The 18,576-nt window shown below is 43.1% G+C and overlaps 1 protein-coding gene across 1 annotated transcript in view; it reads left to right on the forward strand.

The window, feature by feature from the left end:
• Nucleotides 1-14,033, forward strand: part of TEX11 (testis expressed 11) — a 75,205-nt gene extending 61,172 nt beyond the window's left edge. The window contains exons 17-21 of the mRNA XM_031944978.1: nucleotides 675-824; nucleotides 1,605-1,713; nucleotides 2,472-2,592; nucleotides 12,322-12,486; nucleotides 13,687-14,033. Of these exons, the coding sequence (XP_031800838.1) occupies nucleotides 675-824; nucleotides 1,605-1,713; nucleotides 2,472-2,592; nucleotides 12,322-12,486; nucleotides 13,687-13,758 (617 nt within the window). The 3' untranslated portion in view covers nucleotides 13,759-14,033. The remainder of the gene's footprint in view (nucleotides 1-674; nucleotides 825-1,604; nucleotides 1,714-2,471; nucleotides 2,593-12,321; nucleotides 12,487-13,686) is intronic.
• Nucleotides 14,034-18,576: the final 4,543 nt, after the last annotated feature.

Here is an 18,576-nt window from a genome sequence, read left to right on the forward strand (position 1 = left end):
ACACACACACCTCTGATTCATTTTAGGTTGGAGGTTGCCCATGTATGTTTTTAGGCAGAGAAGAGTCAGATCTCAGGTCAGATTTCAGCGCCTGGGACTGCCCAACAATTATGAGTTTGTTCAAAATTTGAACCAGCGGCCTCATGGGAGTTGGGAGGCATTTAGAGTCCCGACTCCCAAGGTGGTTCCGGTAGAGGGGGAGGTGGCCACTTGTCACTGTGGTTGTGTGGGCCTCGGAGGGCCCGCTTGTATGTGTTTGTCCTGCGGTAACCTTCTGACACCCAAGAATCGCCAACAGTGAGACACACCTCTCCCCTCTCTCCTTTTGAGTGACTACAAAGTTCAGGTTACATTATTAGAATCTCCACAGGTGGGAGAGCCCACAGTGTTGCTCTGGCCTTTCTTCCGGCCATTGGTAAACCTGGCATTGACTTCAAAAAGTGTGGGTGCTGCTAGTGAATATGGCCAGTGTTGACGGGATCTGTGGGTTGAAAGATTTGGAAGGGGGGAGGAATCTGTCCGGGGCGCGGGGGGGTGGGGCCTAGAATAACCTTTTGAGTTGTAAATGAAATTCCTTTTCTTCCTCCTGCAAAGTTCCCTAGATGAGAACTTAGAGCAGGAGAGAATGATGGGCTGTAATCACCTAATGGCTGCCTTTTTTACCTCTTCCTCAGGAGATAACGCCAAAGATCCAACTGAGAATTTGCTTCTCCTTTATGAGATTGAAGCCAAAGCCAAACTGAATGATCCAAGTCTCCCTTCCGTCCTGGATTGTATGTGGGAGATGCCTCATTTAGAGACCAAAATACTAGAAACAATTGCATGTAAGGATTCTATTTACTTTGCCTTTGCTATAACTGGGGGAGGAATGGCCATTTCGGAGCCGAGCTCTTAGCCTTGCTTTCTGGGTTGTTAGTTCATTGTTTTTGTTTGTTTTTTTCCATTGTTACTTCGTTAAAACCCTGCCTTCCCCACAGTAGAACCTTTTTTATGACAAAGAAGCTTTCGGTTGCCCCAGCAACTATACATGTGTGATACTGTGGGCCCACCTCTTTGGAGAGCATGAAAAGCATGTCTGACTAGGAGGCCCCTGGGAAAAATCTTGCCATTGATCCTGGATCCCAAGATGGTTCTCTTGATCGGGCCTCAGTTAATACAGCATCTGTCTGTCTTGGCAGCCTTTTCTTTCTCCATTTTGGGATCCCACTGCCCACTCCCAAGCTCCTTTTGTTAATCTCCTCCTCCTTGTTAGTAGAACCCTCTTCAAGTGAGCTCCATGTCTTTGCTTCATTTCTAAGAACCCAGTAGAGGCTTGTGCACACGCACACACCCACACGCACAGTAAAAGTCATCAGTGAATATCAACAAGATAGATTCTAGACCACAGCCTGGGATCTCTGGCCTAGAGAAGGAACAAGGGATCTCCAAAAGCACTTGTGGGTTTGTCATTGTAGAAAATGAGTTTGCTTGATTTCAAACCATCTTGATCAAAGTATGATCTCCATGGCCTGTAGTAGGTGTGTGACAGACTCTGCTGTGGCTGATGCTCAGAAAATGTTGCTGTCTTTACTGAGAACCTTCCCTATTCTCCTTTGTTTTTAAAGCTGTGGTAATGGAGCCTCCAGCCCACTATCCCGAAATTGCGAAACAGACCTTGAAAAAGGCCATATCTATTTATCTACAAGGAACGACTATTAATACTATGAAGTACAGGTGAGGGGGAGTGCTTGGACACCCGAGCCAGGCCAGGTTGGCACATGGGGCTGAGATCACTGAAAACAATAGCAGGCAGAAAGAGCACCAGAAAACACAGGGCCTGCCCTCAGCATGTCTCTCATTAGAAGAGAGGCTGAGAAACCCTGGCCCCCCTCCCCAGATGGCTCAAAGGTTTTCTAAGGGCAGGAGAGGGCTTGTTACTGCCTAGCATCTCTTCCCCTCCCCCCCCCATTCCTATCTCTTTCCCCATCCTTCAAGGAATCTGCTCCCTTTCTTAGGGCCCTTTCCAGGTACCAAGAGAATGAGGAAGTACAGCTAGTCTGTGTATGTTAATAGAATATGCAATGGGCCTGGGTCTTTTGTCAAGGAGCAGTTGAGTACCCTGCACGGCTACAGTTCCTCTGTACAATTCTTCATGTACAAACATGGGGAAATGAGATTTTACGGAAGAAATTATCCTATCTATACAGTTTCCCAGTCCAGGAACTGCCCAGCTAAGATCCCACATTTTGTTGCCTGATTGAGAAATAAAAGCGTATCTGTAAATTGGCCCAACCCCTAAAATAGAATGACCACTATTGCCACAGCTTTGGAAATGGTGACAAGCAGGATGAGGCAGTCATCCCTTCAGGCGTGTGTACCTAGTCCCCCGGATAGTTGTGGAGAGCCCCTCTGAACTCACACCTGGGCTTGGGATTCTGGGCATCTTTTATTTCATCGGACTTCTAAACAATACTCTCTTTTTTAATTGCCAGCAAATGCCTGCACAGTTTCATTAATATTTCACTACCAGACGAAGTATTGGAACCAGATATGCACATCTTGGAAGAAATCTGGAGTTTCTTCGAAGATGCTCTTAATGTGATCAGTCGCTCAGTAAGTGGAGCTAAGAAACATACTTCAAGAGTGGGTATTAGACGTGGACCCAGGTTACTGTCCTTCAAGAGTGGGTATTAGACGTGGACCCAGGTTACTGTCCTTCAAGAGTGGGTATTAGACGTGGACCCAGGTTACTGTCCTTCAAGAGTGGGTATTAGACGTGGACCCAGGTTACTGTCCTTCAAGAGTGGGTATTAGACGTGGACCCAGGTTACTGTCCTTCAAGAGTGGGTATTAGACGTGGACCCAGGTTACTGTCCTTCAAGAGTGGGTATTAGACGTGGACCCAGGTTACTGTCCTTCAAGAGTGGGTATTAGACGTGGACCCAGGTTCCTGCCTTCTGCTCAGTGTGTTTCAGGGTAGATATGGTCTAATGACCTTTATGTCGCACGGATGGCATGTGAGTGGTGGAGGTCAAAGGCCAGTCTCCATTGCAGCTCTTGCTGGGGCTGAGGGGCTTTGCTAGAGCTTTGGGGATTCCTTGGAGAAGGGCTACTTGCCATTGTCCTTCCCCTTAAATGAATTGCTCATGAATATCCCAATATGAAAAGCCACCGATTTCAGAGCTCTACCTTCCTTGCAGCTTCCAAATGGCCTCGAGCAGGGTGGCAGCAGTGAGAACCCAGTAGTAGAAAAAATCAGCATAGTTTTATGATTTTCTCCATAGTTATTCTCACCAGAGTTACCTCCCCTCTTATCCCCATGGTGTTGAATAATCGAAGGCTGAACCTTGGCAGGGAAAGATTAATAATAGGGGGCAAGGAACTGGAGAGAAGAGGACACTGTAGAGCTGAGCCGATTTGCCAAGGGATCAAGATGGTGAAGGGAGGAGGGTGTGGCCAGAGCAGCAGTGACAGGTGTGGGGAAAAAGCTGAGGGGATGAAGGTCTTGGTAAGGAGGAAGAGGGCTAGAGGTTGCAAGGCGGAAGGAGAGGTAGCATGAATGACAACTGGTTGCACAGATAAGGAAGGGATGAGCCTTAGGGGTACTTCTGTGAGTGATAGAAAGATGAAGAGTATGGCCATCCCTGTGTGTAACTGAGGTGGGTGAAGGAGTGGGTCATGAGAACTGAGGCAGCTGAGAACCTGGGAAGGGGAGGTGCTTGAGGGAACATCAGTGTGGAGATGGAAATCTCTTGGGCTGAAGGCAAGAGTTAAAGAGGAGAGGCTGAGAGCCAGGCCCTGAACTCATTGAGGAGAGAAGGGGAGTGCTCTGGTGGTCTGGAGACAATAGCTACCAGGTAGGGCGGTAGAGGGAAAACCGAGAGTGGCCATAGGGAACGGGGAGGAGTCCAACTTCTCTGCCTTGCCCAGTGAGTCAGAGGTAATGGGTACAAGTGCAACCAGGTCTAGGAGGTGAGCCCAGGGAAGCTGGGCCACTGGGGGAACTGGAGGTGGAGGTAGGAGGAGTGGGAGATGAAAAGGTTTAAGATGAAAGCAAGTTTGTTGCCTACAGAGTTGGCAGCCCAGAGGGCACAGTGGAAGGGGGCGGGCACTAAAATTTAGATTTGGTTTACTTGGCCCTGGGCAGAAGAGCTCTGACTAATTGGTGTGAGCTCTAAGGAGATAAACTTTAGTTCTCGACTTGAGGATAAACTTCCTAACAATTGGAGCAGCACAGCAACGAGAGTCTAGCTGGAGGCCTCCAGGCAGAGCTTGGTTAACAACTTGGCAAGGATGTGCATTGTAGTGGGAATCGTGAAAGCTTGGGAGGGTACAGCTTGTTGAGGTAAGTCTAGTTGGAAGATGGCAAACTTTTCTCACCTCCAATGGCTCCTGGCTGGGATGGGACAGCACTTGTTAGTTCCTTGGAAGCCAGAAGGCATTGTTTATTGGATTTCCTCCTACAAAGACCTTTCTTGGTAGCTAAGGAGAAGGGGAAATGAAGCAGCTTAGAGAATCTTCTCTTCCAGTACCCCTAGTTCATCCAGGAGACTGGGAAACAACTGTTTGGAGGAAAGGCTTTCTGCCCCAGAACTCGGGGTCCCTAGAACCAAGCAGGGGCAGAGCAAAAGAAGTGGCTTCCTGCTCCTCACTCTGCTAGTCTGGGGCTGTGGTCTGCTTTGATAGGTGAATCAAAGACCTTGGCTGGGAGCAGATTAGCTGTAAAGGTTGGTCTTTCCTGTCTGAGCTCAATTGGCCCGGCTACAATTATCTGTGAACCAGTCCAGATGTGAGGTTTGGTACAAGTTGGCATTGACCTGTGTGACCTTAAACAAACCACTTAACCTTTCCAAGCCTTGGGGTCGCCCTTGATGCCCACTAAGGTCCCTTTGAAGCCAAGAATCTATGATCCTGTGATTCTGTGCCCACTACAAGTTGGGTCTTGCTGGGAATCTCCTGGCATCTGGGGAATGACAGTTTCTCTAATTGGTCCTTAGTAATTTGACTAGTAACTGAAGCACCTTGGGAGAATTTGTCAAGTTCCCTTTGGGAAGAAGAAAAGAGTCCATTTTTAATCTCTGAGTCTTTCCTCTGGACGGATGTTTATGTAGTAATGCAAATGGTCTTAAGCCTGAACCCTCTTGCCCTCTTCTCCAGAGGGGGGGGGGGAGAAGAAGGGAGGGAAAGGAAGAGAGAAAAGGGGAGGCCTTGCAGGGTTGCATTCTCTTTCCCCCTAAAAGAGCCCAACCCCATTTCCGGTTCTCAGTTTTCCAGAGAGAGGAAATCTTGAGTGAAAAGAACCTTCGGGAGGAACTCCTGTCCCAGCCTGAATGCTTGCTAATTTCTTTCTGATCCAGTTCCCGGCTCCTGCTGCTTGTCTCCCAAAACATAATTGAACAAGTTAACTTTTCAGGCAGAGATTAATTTGCTAGTTGGGTTATTTCTCTGGTGTAGCTTATTTTCCCTACTTAAGGGATGAGCTATTCTGGTTACTGATGTGACTTTTCTCATGTCCTGTTTGTTGAGGTTGCAGGTTGTTTTGTTCACAAGAACATCTTGTACATATTCGTTTTCTCTAGTTACCATTTCTTCTTTATTGATCAAATGACCTTTATCAAGCACCTCTATCCACTGGCATATTCTGGCTGTTAGAGAAAGTAAATGTGATAGAAGCTCTGCTCCATCCTCCAGTCCCGCCCATCCCCCTACACCCCCCATCCCAGGGGCTAATTGTCTTCAAGAAAGCTGCTGAGTGGTGCAGAAGCCGGGACCAGAATCTCATAGGCCGTCCTAGTCCAACCTGATTTGACACAGGCAGGAAGAAGGAACAATCTTTGCTTTAGAGGAAGGTTTGGGCAGCTCTGAAGGTAGGGAAAAGCTTCCGAACTATGACATGAGATCTCAGAGCTACCAAGACCACTTGTGGAAAGAGGTAGAGTCCATAATTTGGGACATCTGTCCTAGGCGGCTCTTGGCCAGGTATGAAGCTGAGAGAGAATCAGTTTTTCATTGACTTTTGTCACCTCTGTTTGATCCTCAACCATGTCACTCAACCTCTGCTATTGGGCACAAGATCTCCTTGTACGTTGAGCCTTTTTTTCACCTTTTTGCATTCACTGAAACCCAAGTGCAATCTCTGATGGAAATCTTACCTTCTTTTTCTCCCTTGAACTTAGTGGGCAAGCAGAAAAGTACCTCATCCCCCATTGCTATTTTGGGTATGGAAGTATACCCTCATCCTTCCACTTCTGATGTAAAGCCTAGATCCCCCTTCTTTACCATCCTCTCTAAACATCCTGTTGTGTCCCCTGCACCAACCTTGGATGACCCCCCGCTGTCCATTTTCTCTCTTCTTGCTCCTGAATGGTATAACATTTCTGGGAAAAATACAAAGTCCTGCAGACCTAGTCCATTGCATATCTATTGATGTGTAAAGATCTCTGGCCCATAGGTTTGACACCCTAATGGGCTGTGTTCCAAAGAGGCCCAGCTCTAAGCCTTTTCTTCTTTCCTTAAGCCTTTGGCTCCACCTCCCTGGTTGTGGGCAGATGACCCCATACTTTCCTTTTCTGAATTAAATGTCATCTCGTGTGAGCTCCCTTATCTATCTCCTCCTTCACTTTAGCTCATTTTCACTTCCCCTATGCATGCACTCATTCTTTTCTCCAGTCTAAGAGGAAACTTGTGTTATCTATCCCATTCACTTGGACCTACTGAGGCACCTCACTCTCCCTTTCTCCATCTCTCTTCTTAATTTCTTCTCTGAGTTTCTTCCTTTTCACCTTCGAGAAATACATTCATCATGGGGAAAAATTTCCTGTGACCCCACTCTCCTCTCTAGCTGCCCCCCATCTCATTTCTCCCCTTCCTTTTACTGCCAAACTTATCAAAAGAATGGCGTGTACCTCCTGTCTCCATTACTGCCTGCCCACTCACCGCTAAATTCCCTATAATGTGTCTTCCATCCCTACTACTCAGATTGCTCACTAAGAGGTCATCTCTGCCATCTGCAATGGCTTTTTCTCAGCTTTCATTCTCCTTGACCTCTCAGCAGCATTTGCCACTATTAACCACCCTCCGATCATTCCTTCTCATTATTCCTCCACACACACTCCTGACCATGGACGTTTCCTGAAGTTGGGTCCTTTCTACGATCTTTCCTGCTGATATCTCGGCCTGCCAAATGGCTTTAAACATCCCCTTGATGCTGATGACTCACAAATCTACATCTTCAGCCCCAACTACTCTTTTGAGGTGGGATCCCATATTGCCAATTACCTGCAGGACATTTCTAATTGGGTGTGCCATCAGCACTTCCCATTTCACTTTGAAGCTTGTTGAACTTGCCATCTTCCTGCTAGTCTTCCCTCTACCTCCAATTCAATGCTACCTCCCCTCTTTCAGTAGTATTTGACTGCTCCTTGTTTATCTGCCATATCCAATCACTCACCAAGTCCTCCTTTAAAATCAACATTTTAAAGCTATGCTGGGCACTAGGGGTGGGTACAGAGACCTCCCCTCCCCCCCCAAAAAAGGAAAGGGGTTTACCTTATCTCAGGAAAAGTAACACACACATACAGAAGTAAATGCTAAATATATCCCCAAACACTCACCCAGTGTATAATGGAATCCAGAAAGGCTTCATGTGGGAGGTGGCACCTAAGCTAAGCTTAGGAGGAAACTTAGGGATTCTAAGAGTCCCATGCAGAGAGAAGACATTCCAGGCCTAGGAGGAACGACTTATGCAAAGGGTAGAGGGGCACATATGAGGAACATCGAGTAGGCGCTGGCCTTTTGGGGCTTTCTTGCATAAGGCACGCCATCTCCTGACTCTAGGCATTTGTGTTCCTATGCCCGAAATTCTCTTCCTTCTCACCTCAGACTGGGAGCTCCTTGAGGGCAGATTTTGCTTTTCTTCAAATCTCTAGCACTTAGTATAGTGCCTGGCCCATAGTAGGCCTGTTGTCTTGGGACCCTTAAGGTTTGGAAGAGCCCCTATGGAGAGTGGGAGAAGGAATTGATTAGGGGGCTTTAAGAGGATGGCTTTACATCTGTGAGAGCCGGTGGAGATTATGTAACATAAATTTGTAGTGGCTACAGTCAACCCAGTTTTGTGATTTTTCTTCAGCTCTATTCAGCAGGACGTGTATAATTGAGTTAATTGTCTCTGAACAGACACAGAATGTTCAACTGGGATTAGTCTTCATTGTTTCGATGCTGCCCCCCGCCCCAATCACCACCTGCAGTGGGGCGTCTGTTTTCTGCGGCCACAGTCATGCCATCAGCAATTGTCAAGACAGTTTTCTTCCATTTAGTAAAGACAGTCTTTAACTGCACAGTGTTATGCAAGGCCTGAATGAGATCGTCTTGGATGTTATTGATCCTTCAGGTAGCTAATGTTTAAAAGAGATCGTTGAACACACTTTGCCAGTAGGAGATTGTGCCTTTGGAGTTTATTGACTGTCAGTTTTTTCACTGGGGCTCCTGAGTGGTCACGTAGACCTTGAAGGAACATAACAAAAGATGGATGAAAGGAAACTGTCAATAGATAAGTGCCTCTTTTGGCAGTAAGTGAGTACAGATGCAGCTTAGATCGAAGTCGTCAGCAGCTGGCCATCCCAATAATCTCCATGAATTAAAGGCTTGTCTAGGGTTTGGTAGCAAGTAGAGAAAATTGACGCAGAATGATGCTATGACTGCTGTACCTGTCAATGACTTGACTCAAACCTAAAAGTTTAGGAGGAAAAGTTTAGGCTGATCTGGCACTATGCCATCTGAAGATCATTGGAACAAGAAGCATGAACCAACTTTTTTCTTTTCTCAGTAGTATTTTATTTTTCCAGATACATGTAAAGATAGTTTTCAATATTCATTTTTGTAGGCCTTTGTGTTCCAAATTTTTCTCTTCCCTTCCCTTCCCTCCCCTTCCCCAAGAAAATGTAGTTTTAATATCGCTTGTGGTTGAGAGATTGGCTGAAAAAGGCCTGAGGTCAGAAAAACTCATAGAAACTAGTGGTAGGGTAAGCCTTCATCCTGTTGTCAAGATCTTCAAAGTCCTGTTAAGGAATTGTAGTTGGTGTGAAACAGCCTGAGAGAAAACCATTCCATACCAAGTAGGTGACTGGTGGGGCGCCTTGCCCTAGAGAACAGCCCCATGTGGTCACTGATTATTACTTCCTGAAGGACTAGCTGGACTTCTTAGTGAGCAGGAAAAAAGGAGCACTGACTGTTAGAGATGGATTATAATTCAGTTGACTGAATCACATAAGGAGATGTATGTGTTTTTATTGATCTTTTCTAGAGTCCAGCTTTTTAAACTGATTTGCAGTCCCAGATGGGACCTTGTAACTGAATGTGAGGGCTGTGAAATTATGATTTGTTATCAATAAATGTTTGATTTCTGTACCTATTTTATATTCCTTTATCCCCGGGGTCACATAAAAATCTCTTGGGCAAAAGGTTGTGAGTGGGAAAAGTTTAAGAAGCCTGCCCTGTTCTGGAGAGTTGAGAAAGTCTTGAGTCTATCCTGGTTCCACAGGGGCCTCTGTTTAGATTGGAGGTCAGTAGATAGAGTGCTGGGCTTGGAGTTAGGAAATCCTGAGTTCAAATTTGGCCTCAGACACCTTTGAGCCATGTGACATTGGTCAAGTCACTTAACCTGTGTCTGCCTCAGTTTTCTCAAATGTAAAAGAGGGCTAATAATAGCATTTACCTTGCTGAGTTGTTTTAAAGAGAGAATGAGAGAATATTTATAAAAAGCACTTTTGTTATCAATTTTGTTGGGCTCTAGTGAAAGACGAGATAATGTCCAATGAGGCAGGAAAGATGGGTTGGGGACACATTTTATAGCTCTGTTCTTTTAGAACAAGTTGAGATTATTTTCCTATAGGCAATATGAAGTCATAGAGTTGTTTAAGCAATAGACTCTGTGTTTGAGGAAAATGTGTACTAGACTGGAGTGGGGAGGGTCTGGAACAGGGAGACATTTCCAGGGCTGTTAACAATAATCTAGGTGAGAGGTGGTGGGGGTCTGAATTAGAATGGTGGCTGTGTGAGTGGAAAGAAGGCATTAGATGCAGGAAGTGTGTGTATTGGTGGGGGGGGAGAAGCGGCATACTATGTCAACTGATTGGATAAGAGGAGTGAGGAAGAAGGGAGCTATTTGAGGATGATGCTGAGTTTACAAAGCTTAAACACAAGAACGATAGGGGTGCATTGAACAAAAATAGGGAAGTTTGAAAGGGAGGAGGAGGGCTTAATTGGAAAGATCTTGAGTTGAATTTTGGTCATATTGAACCTAAGATGTCCCAGAGCCATCCAGTTTCAAATGAGCATTAGGCATTGGAACTCAAAGGAGGAACTGGGGCTCCATATCTAGATCTGGGATTCATCTGAATAGAGCCGAGAGACACAGTCATGGAAATTGCAGAGGTCACAGAGAGTGAGACACAAGAGACTCGGGAGAATACATCGAAGCACCTGATTGCCCCTTTGGGGAATTCCATTAGGGCCTGCACAATTTCAGCATATTTAAATTCTATATTTCTTGTTTTGCTATTTAGATATTTAATATTTTATCCTTTTCATTTAAGATTGGCAGATAACCAAGTATAGTCATAGTGCTGGGGTAAATGGTTACCATCTGGCCACACTTTTCACTTTCAGTTGCATTATTAACATTTTCTTTAGCCTCTCTGATTTGGAAAATTTGCAGATTTCCTCACAGATTCCTGCTCGCACTGGGAGCTGCTTCAGGCTGGCTCTGGCATATTCCTAAAGTGGTTTCTGATGATTTTCTTCCTGTTTCCTTTCCAATCCTTGTCAGTTCCTCCTCCTCCATTTTTTTCCCTCAGGGTAAATCATTTTTCTTCTCATTTAAGAAAAAAAAATCAACAGTTCATTGATTGAATTAATGTATGTCTCTCTTAAAAGCTTTCTTTAGAACCTCAGTTTTTTTTTTTTTTTTTTGATCTAAACAATTCTACTTTTGTGCTTGTTTAGGGATTATTAATTTGTTTTTTTTTTTTTTTTTTAGCTCCCTGGTCAATTCATTGGTTTTCTTCCTTTCTTTTGTGTTGAGAGATGCAATTTCCTCTAATAGACTGCTTTAGCCATATAATATTGGTACATTGCCCCATTATAGTTTAATACAATTGTGTGTCATTGATTTACTTTGTTCTTTTGCCATTCGTTATTTAAAATAACATTCTTGAAAGCTATCCAGTGTACAATAGACTCTCCCCCCCCACCTCCTGCCTCCGAGTCCTGAATCACCTCCTTTGGTCTTAAAGGTTTTTTCCACTTGTCGCGTCAAAGTTTGCCATTGTTGCAGATGATTTGGTGGTTTAGAAAACTAAACTATATTCAACTAAAAAACTAGTTGAAACGGTTGTTGTTGTTTTGTCCTTGGTTCTCGAAGAGGACCGTGATGTCAGGGAGGTGATGCCGTGCCGTGCAAATGAGTTGGCTAGAAGTGAGAGAGGGCTGGGCAAGGTCACCAGTCTCACTTTCCCTCCAGAGCCATCTGGGTCCAGTGGCAAGACATAGATCAAGATGCAATGGGAGGCCTTGGCCTTTTTAAACTAAAGTCTTTAGCATATCTCTGCTGAAACAATGAGCAAGTTCAGTAAACTTGTAGGATGTAAACGAAACCCACACAAATCATCAGTATTTTAAAATATTACCAACAAAGGAAGAGAGAGAGAAATTCCATTGAAAATAGCAATAGCCTGTATAAAATACTTGGAGTCCACCTGCCAAGGCACACACAGGAACTCCATGAACACAATTGCAAAATACTCTTCCCGCAAAGGCAGATCTGAATAGCTGGAGCAATGCCGATTGCTTCTGGATAGGCTGAGCCAGCATAATTAAAAACAATGAATGCTATCTAAGTTAATTTGCTTATTTGGTGCCATACTAATCAAACTCCAAAGAATTACTTTATAGAGCTAGAACTTAAAGGGTCAGATTGTCTAGGGAATTGATGAAAAAAAAAAAAGTGAAGTTGTGCCTAGCAGTACCAGATCTCAAACTATACCACAAAACTGTGATCATCAAAACAATTTGGTATGGGTAAGATATAGGTCGATCAGTGGAACAGATCGGGCCCACAATACAGAAACAGGAACTCAAGGATCCCAGCTGTTTATGTTGGGAGCTTTCTTTGGTTGCTGATACCTGTTTTGAGGGGAATGTGGGGGCCAAGGTTTGAGCATAACTTGTCATTTAATCATCTTGCCTTTGAGTATTTTCTATGGAGCAAGCCCACTTGGCCCTTGCCACGGTGGGGATAGATTGTGGGTGAAGGGCATCCACCTGAGCTGTTTTTCTTGCTTTCAGAAGGAGTACCCACAAGTTAAGATTCTCTGGCTTATGACCAAAGCCTGGAACACTGGAATCTTCCAGTATGGTGAAGGCTTGTACGTAATTGCTGAGAAGTGGTGTGGTTTAGGAATTCGCTTTCTTAGCCACTTGGGTACTTTGAAGAAGTCCTACGAAGGTCAGGTAAGACAAAGACAAGAGTAGGGGAACCTAGGGGGGTTGGGGGGAACACACATTTATTAAATACCTACCGTGTGCCAGGTACCGTGTCAGCGGCCTAACAAAAATGATCTCATGTGCTCCTCACAACAACCCTGTGAGGCAAGTGCTATTGTGAGCCCCATTTTATAAGTGAGAAAACTGAGGCAGTCGGAGGTTAGTTGTCAAGATTCCCACAACTAGTTAGTGTCTGACGCAGGGTATGAACTCGGGTCTCCCCGACTCCAAGTTTTGGGCACTGTGGCGCCCCTAGCAGTAGTTTGGGAACAGTGATGGAAGCTACAGAAAGGCAACCAGCAGTTTCCTATAAGGAAAGCTTTCCTGACGATTGTCCAAAAGTGGAATGGTACCGCTAGTGGCTAACATTAGCACCTTCAAGGTGGCCAAAGAGTTTGGCACGTACGAGCTTATCTTGGTAGTGGCTTTTCCGTCATGGGAAGTCTTCAAATGGAGGTTTGTGAAGAATATGGAAGATCTTTCATTTTGGGTAGAGGTTAGACTTGCTTTCAGCAATTCCCCACTCTATAATTCCATGGATGGGAAACAGGAAGATTAAATGGATAGAGAGAAAGGAATTAGCTCAAGTCCAACTGAGGGAATCAAATGCCACTTTGGTGGGGACCCCAGCCCAAAGCAGTGACAAGTTCTTAGAACACTGTCATCCTAATGACTTCATGCTTGACCCCAAGTTGGGTAGGAGGCAACGAGGACTTTAAAATAGGACCTAGATTTTCAGACTTGGTTGATGCTATGATTAATTTTCCTGAACTGCTTTTTTTTTCTCCCTCCTCCTCCTTTGTTACAAGGGATGACACGCTGGGTAGATAAGTTAGGGAGAACATATTGGGAAGTGTGGCACTGACTGAAGCCTCCCAGAAAGACTTAATAGGAAAAAACCCTCGATCTGAAAGGAAAAGGAACAGTCCGGTGATGGTTTGTTACGTCACTGGCCAAATGCTTTTCCTGCATCACTGCCTGACTCTGAGAGACAGGTCGAGTGCAATAGGACTCCCCGCTTCCCTATCCTGATAAAGAAAAACTGGGCTCTCCAGCAATTGCCAGGGCTTGGGAGGGGGGGATAGAAGCCACAGAGGTGACTTAGCTCTCACTCTATCCTTGGTTTCTTATCTATCATTTAAGTTTGGTTGGGTTTCTGTTTCCCAGATGACTGATGTGTACAAAGAGATCGTGGCCAACATCGAAAGAGAAAAGTGCTCTCCTCCCAATGAAGAATAAGAACAGCTACAGGAACTCAGAGCGAATGGAGGTACACAGTAGCAGAGCACCTAGGCCTGTTCTCACGATCTCTTGCAAATTCTCCAGTTATGACTACTACAACAACATCGTTATTGGGAAGAGAAGGGCCTTGTCCACACACGGTTTATACCTTGGATGCTATTACTCTGAGTTCGAATTCCATCAACAATTGTCATTCCATCAACAATTGTCGTTCCATCAAGAATTGCGATTCCATCAAGAATTGCGATTCCATAGATTAGTTGATCAGTGGAAGATAGTCAGATAAAAAGTCAAAAATATAAACCTATCTTGAACCCAAAGTCCAGCTTGGATAAGAACTTACGTTTGATAAATTCTGAAATTGAAACAATGGAAATGATTGATCCATTAACCAACCAAGATAAGGTCAAATGGGTTATGACCTAGATAAGAATGAAATCATTAACAAATTAGAGGAACATGATATTTAATCTCAGACCGTGAAGGAAGGTCTGCAAAAACTAGATCATTCACACAAAATGAAAATTTATTATACCAACTAAAAGTTTACAACAAATCAATGCAGACAAGATTAGAAGGAAATAAATGAAAATATTTACAGTCAGGTTCTGATAAAGCATTCAAATATAAGAATTAACTCAATTTATAAATCGCCATTCTCCAATTGAAATGTCAAAGATATGAAAGACAATTCTCAGATGAAAATTGAAACTATTTCTAGTCATATGAAAGATGCCCAAGTCATTATTAATCGAAAATGCAAATTAAACAACAGATAATAACACTGTCGATTGCAATCGGAAAATAATATGATTGTTGAGGATGGGAAATGGACATTGATCATTGTTGGTGAGTGACAATCCAACCATTTTGGAAGTTTGAACTATGTCAAAGTTATCAAACTTATACTTTGTCCAGATGTTATACTGGGATTATATCCCAAAGAGATTAATGATAGAAGAGAAAGGTACCAGTAACTGTGAATCAATGCACTTTGTGGGACAGCCCTTTTGAGTGAAGTCTAGAAACTGTCAAACTAATGATGTCATCACTAGTTAGGAGAATGGACTTAGAATAACTAATTCAGCTGGTGATATGAAAATTATCCGGAATCTTTTATTACTCCTCTCTGTAAGAATGACCTGAGATCAGGATGGATTTCAGAAATTGGACTCTGGCTCAGAAGACTTAAAGAAACTCGATGCTGAAGGAAATGAGTCTGAGGTTTACGCAGGCAGTCATTATATACTCTGAAGACAGTCATACTAGATGATGCCCAGTTCCTGATAAGAAATCAGGCTCTCAGCATCAGCTAGAGAATCAGACCAAGATCTATTTCTACCTGAGCTATACATGAACTGAGACTGAGTACTCATACTCGAGAAAAAGACTCCTCCAGATGAAGAATAAAACCATTACAGATTGAAATGGTCCATAATCACCTAGCTATTTGCACATCTCTGCAATTTCGTTGATTTCTCACAATCGTTAATTGAAAGGGCTCCAATAATTTATACGTCTGATTTTTTGAGTCAATAATCAATTTTTGTCATGTCATCAACTTAATTATGTCATCTAAGTTTATTCTAAAATTTTCCATCACAATTGTGTCCATCAAATGCCATTCCTAAGGGAGGTGGGTTAAGATGGATTCACAAAATTGGATCACAAGATGGTTCTCAGAATTGTTCATGCTAAATTGATTCCATCAAGAATGATATCCAATAAAAGTGCTATTATTAAAATTAAATAAAAAATTGAATTCCAATCAAAATTGCAATTCCATCAAGAATTGCGATTCCATCAAGAATTGCGATTCCATCAAGAATTGCGATTCCATCAACAATTGCAATTCCGTCAACAATTGCAATTCCGTCAACAATTGCAATTCCGTCAACAATTGCAATTCCGTCAACAATTGCAATTCCGTCAACAATTGCAATTCCGTCAACAATTGCAGTTCATTCCATCAACAACAATTGCAGTTCATTCCATCAACAATAATTGCAGTTCATTCCATCAATAATTGCAGTTCATTCCATCAATAATTGCAATTCATTCCATGAACAACAATTGCAATTCATTCCATCAACAACAATTGCAATTCATTCCATCAACAACAATTGCAATTCATTCCATCAACAACAATTGCAATTCATTCCATCAACAATTGTAATTAATTCCATCAACAATTGTAATTAATTCCATCAACAATTGTAATTAATTCTATCAACTTTTCTAATTAATTCTAAATTCTCATAAGTAATGTTAATTCATCATAGCATTGTTCCAACTAATAAAAATGACTGTTCTTTCTTGCTCTGTGTGGATTTCACTTTTTTTTTCCCCTGAGGCAATTGGGGTTAAGTGATTTGCCCAGGGTCATACAGCTAGGAAGTATCCACTGCACCACCTAGCTGCCCCCAGGTTCCACTTCTTTCCCGTTCATCTTTGATCCATCTATGATAGAATTTTTTAAAAGCTTTTTATTTTCAAAACATATTCATGGATAATTTTTCAACACTGACCCTTGGCAAAACCTTGTGTTCCAATTCCAACCCCTTCCCTAGATGGCAAGTGATCCAATATATGTTAAACGTGATAGAAATATATGCATACATATTGATACAATTCTCTTGCTGCACAAGAAAAAATCAGATCAAAAAAAAAAGTAAATGAGAAAGAAAAAAAGCGAGTGAACAACAAAAATACTGAAAATACTATGTTGTGGTCCACACTCAGTCCCCACAAGCCCCTCCGTGTGTGCAGATGGCTCTCTGTCACAAGATCATTGGAACTGGCCTCAACTGTAGTGCTGGGGAAACTGAGCAAGATAGAGATTAGAGAACAATTTAATAATTTATTTAATGGAGAGATTTACTGGGACCAAATGGATCCACAGTTTGGTCCGAGGGCTGAATGAGACTATCAAAGAATCCAGCAGGGAATGTCAGATACAAGATCGTTTTATAGGGTAACAAGAACAATGGGGGAGGTACCTGGATGGGGATGACCTAATAGGGGGAGGCACTTAGGATGACACAATGGAGGGAGGTACTGGTGGAGAGGCTCCTGATATTCTAATGACATCTAACATGGATAAAGATCTTTATCCTAACATTAAGAGGGAATGGTTATAACCTGAGGCAGAGTAACTGAATAGGACAATTGGGGAAACTGGGTCAGGACATTAAAAGAGAACTGTGGCACAACCAATCATCTTGTTGAAGAGAGAGCCATGTCCATGTGATAGAATTTTTTGAAGGTGGTTGAGGGCTCTCAGCTATTCCTCCCAGGTTTGAGTCTTTTTCAGCTCAGATTCTCTGAGAAGAATATGTCCCTCTTCCCCTTTCCCCAAATTTTACCTAATTTTTCTAAGCTTTTCTTCTTGCTACAGTTTTACATATGACTGTAAATTCATTTTCTCTACATTGCCAAGGAATTATTTCTATAGAAAACCAAATGTCAGAGCTGGAAGGGAACTTGGAGATTTAGATCTTTTTTTTTTCCCTCAGATGCATTTTATTGTTTTGGTCTAGCCCTTTCATTTTTAGGGGTAAAGAGATCATTCCACTCCAGACTGAAGTCTCCATTGTGACAGAGTTAAGCAAAAGGGTCTGACACAGGACCCAACAATGTCTGCTGGTCAGGCCAGGATGTTACGTATTTTGGCAGGTCCTGTTTTGTTGTGTTTTATTTGATTGATTGTTTTTCAGTAATGTTTGACTCTTTATAACCCCTTTGGGATTTTCTTTTCTTTTTTTTAGGTTATATACAATCAATCATGTTAAACATATTTTCACATTAGCCATATTGTGAAAGAACAGAACAAAAGGGAAAAGCCACACACACAGAAATGAAAATAGTATGCTTCGATCTGCGTTCAGACTCCATAGTTCTTTCTCTGTATATGGACGCCATTTTCCATCATGACGCCCTTGGAATTGTCTTGGATTATTGTATTGCTGAGAGAGCTAAGTCAGTCACAGTTGATCATCACACAATGTCGCCGTTAGGGTGTACAATGTTCTCCTGGTTCTGCTTATTTTGCCCAACATCCGTTTATGTAAGTCTTTCCAGGTTTTTCTTAAATTGGTGTGCTGATTTTTTATAGCACGGTAGATTCCATTACATTCCTATACCACAACTTATTCAACCATTCTCTCAATTTCCAATTCTTTGCCACCACAAAAAAAGGGCTGCCAGAAACATGTGTCCTTTTTCATTTGTATGATCTCTCTGGGATACAGTCCCAATAAATGATACTGCTGGATCAAAGACTACGAACAGTCTTATAGCCTTAGAGCATACTGCCAAACTGCAATCTAGAATGGTTGAATCAGTTTACAATTCCACCGACAATGCACGGGTGTCTTTTCTGGGCTTTTCTTGGCCAAGATACTGGAGTGGTTTGCAATTTAAAGGTGAAGAAATTGAGGAAAACAGGGTGAAGTGACTTGGCTGGGGTCACATGGTGAGTGAGTGCCTGAGGACACACTGGAATTGAGGTCTTTGTGACTTCAGGCCCAGTATTCCATCTACTACAGGGGTCCTCAAACTTTTTCAGTAGGGGGCCAGTTCACTGTCCCTCAGACTGTAGGAGGGCCGGACTATAGTCAAAACACAAACTTTGTTTTGTGGGCCTTTAAATAAAGAAACTTCCTAGCCCTGGGTGAGGGGGATAAACGTCCTCAGCTGGCCCACGGGCCATAGTTTGAGGACCCCTGATCTACTACATCGCTGTTGCCCCAATTTGTTTTGGTCATCGTTTATACGGTTCCTTTGCTCTATGTCATTTTGTACAACTCTTCCCAC

Source organism: Sarcophilus harrisii, chromosome X (genome assembly GCF_902635505.1).
Source record: "Sarcophilus harrisii chromosome X, mSarHar1.11, whole genome shotgun sequence".
NCBI classification, from domain to species: domain Eukaryota; kingdom Metazoa; phylum Chordata; class Mammalia; order Dasyuromorphia; family Dasyuridae; genus Sarcophilus; species Sarcophilus harrisii.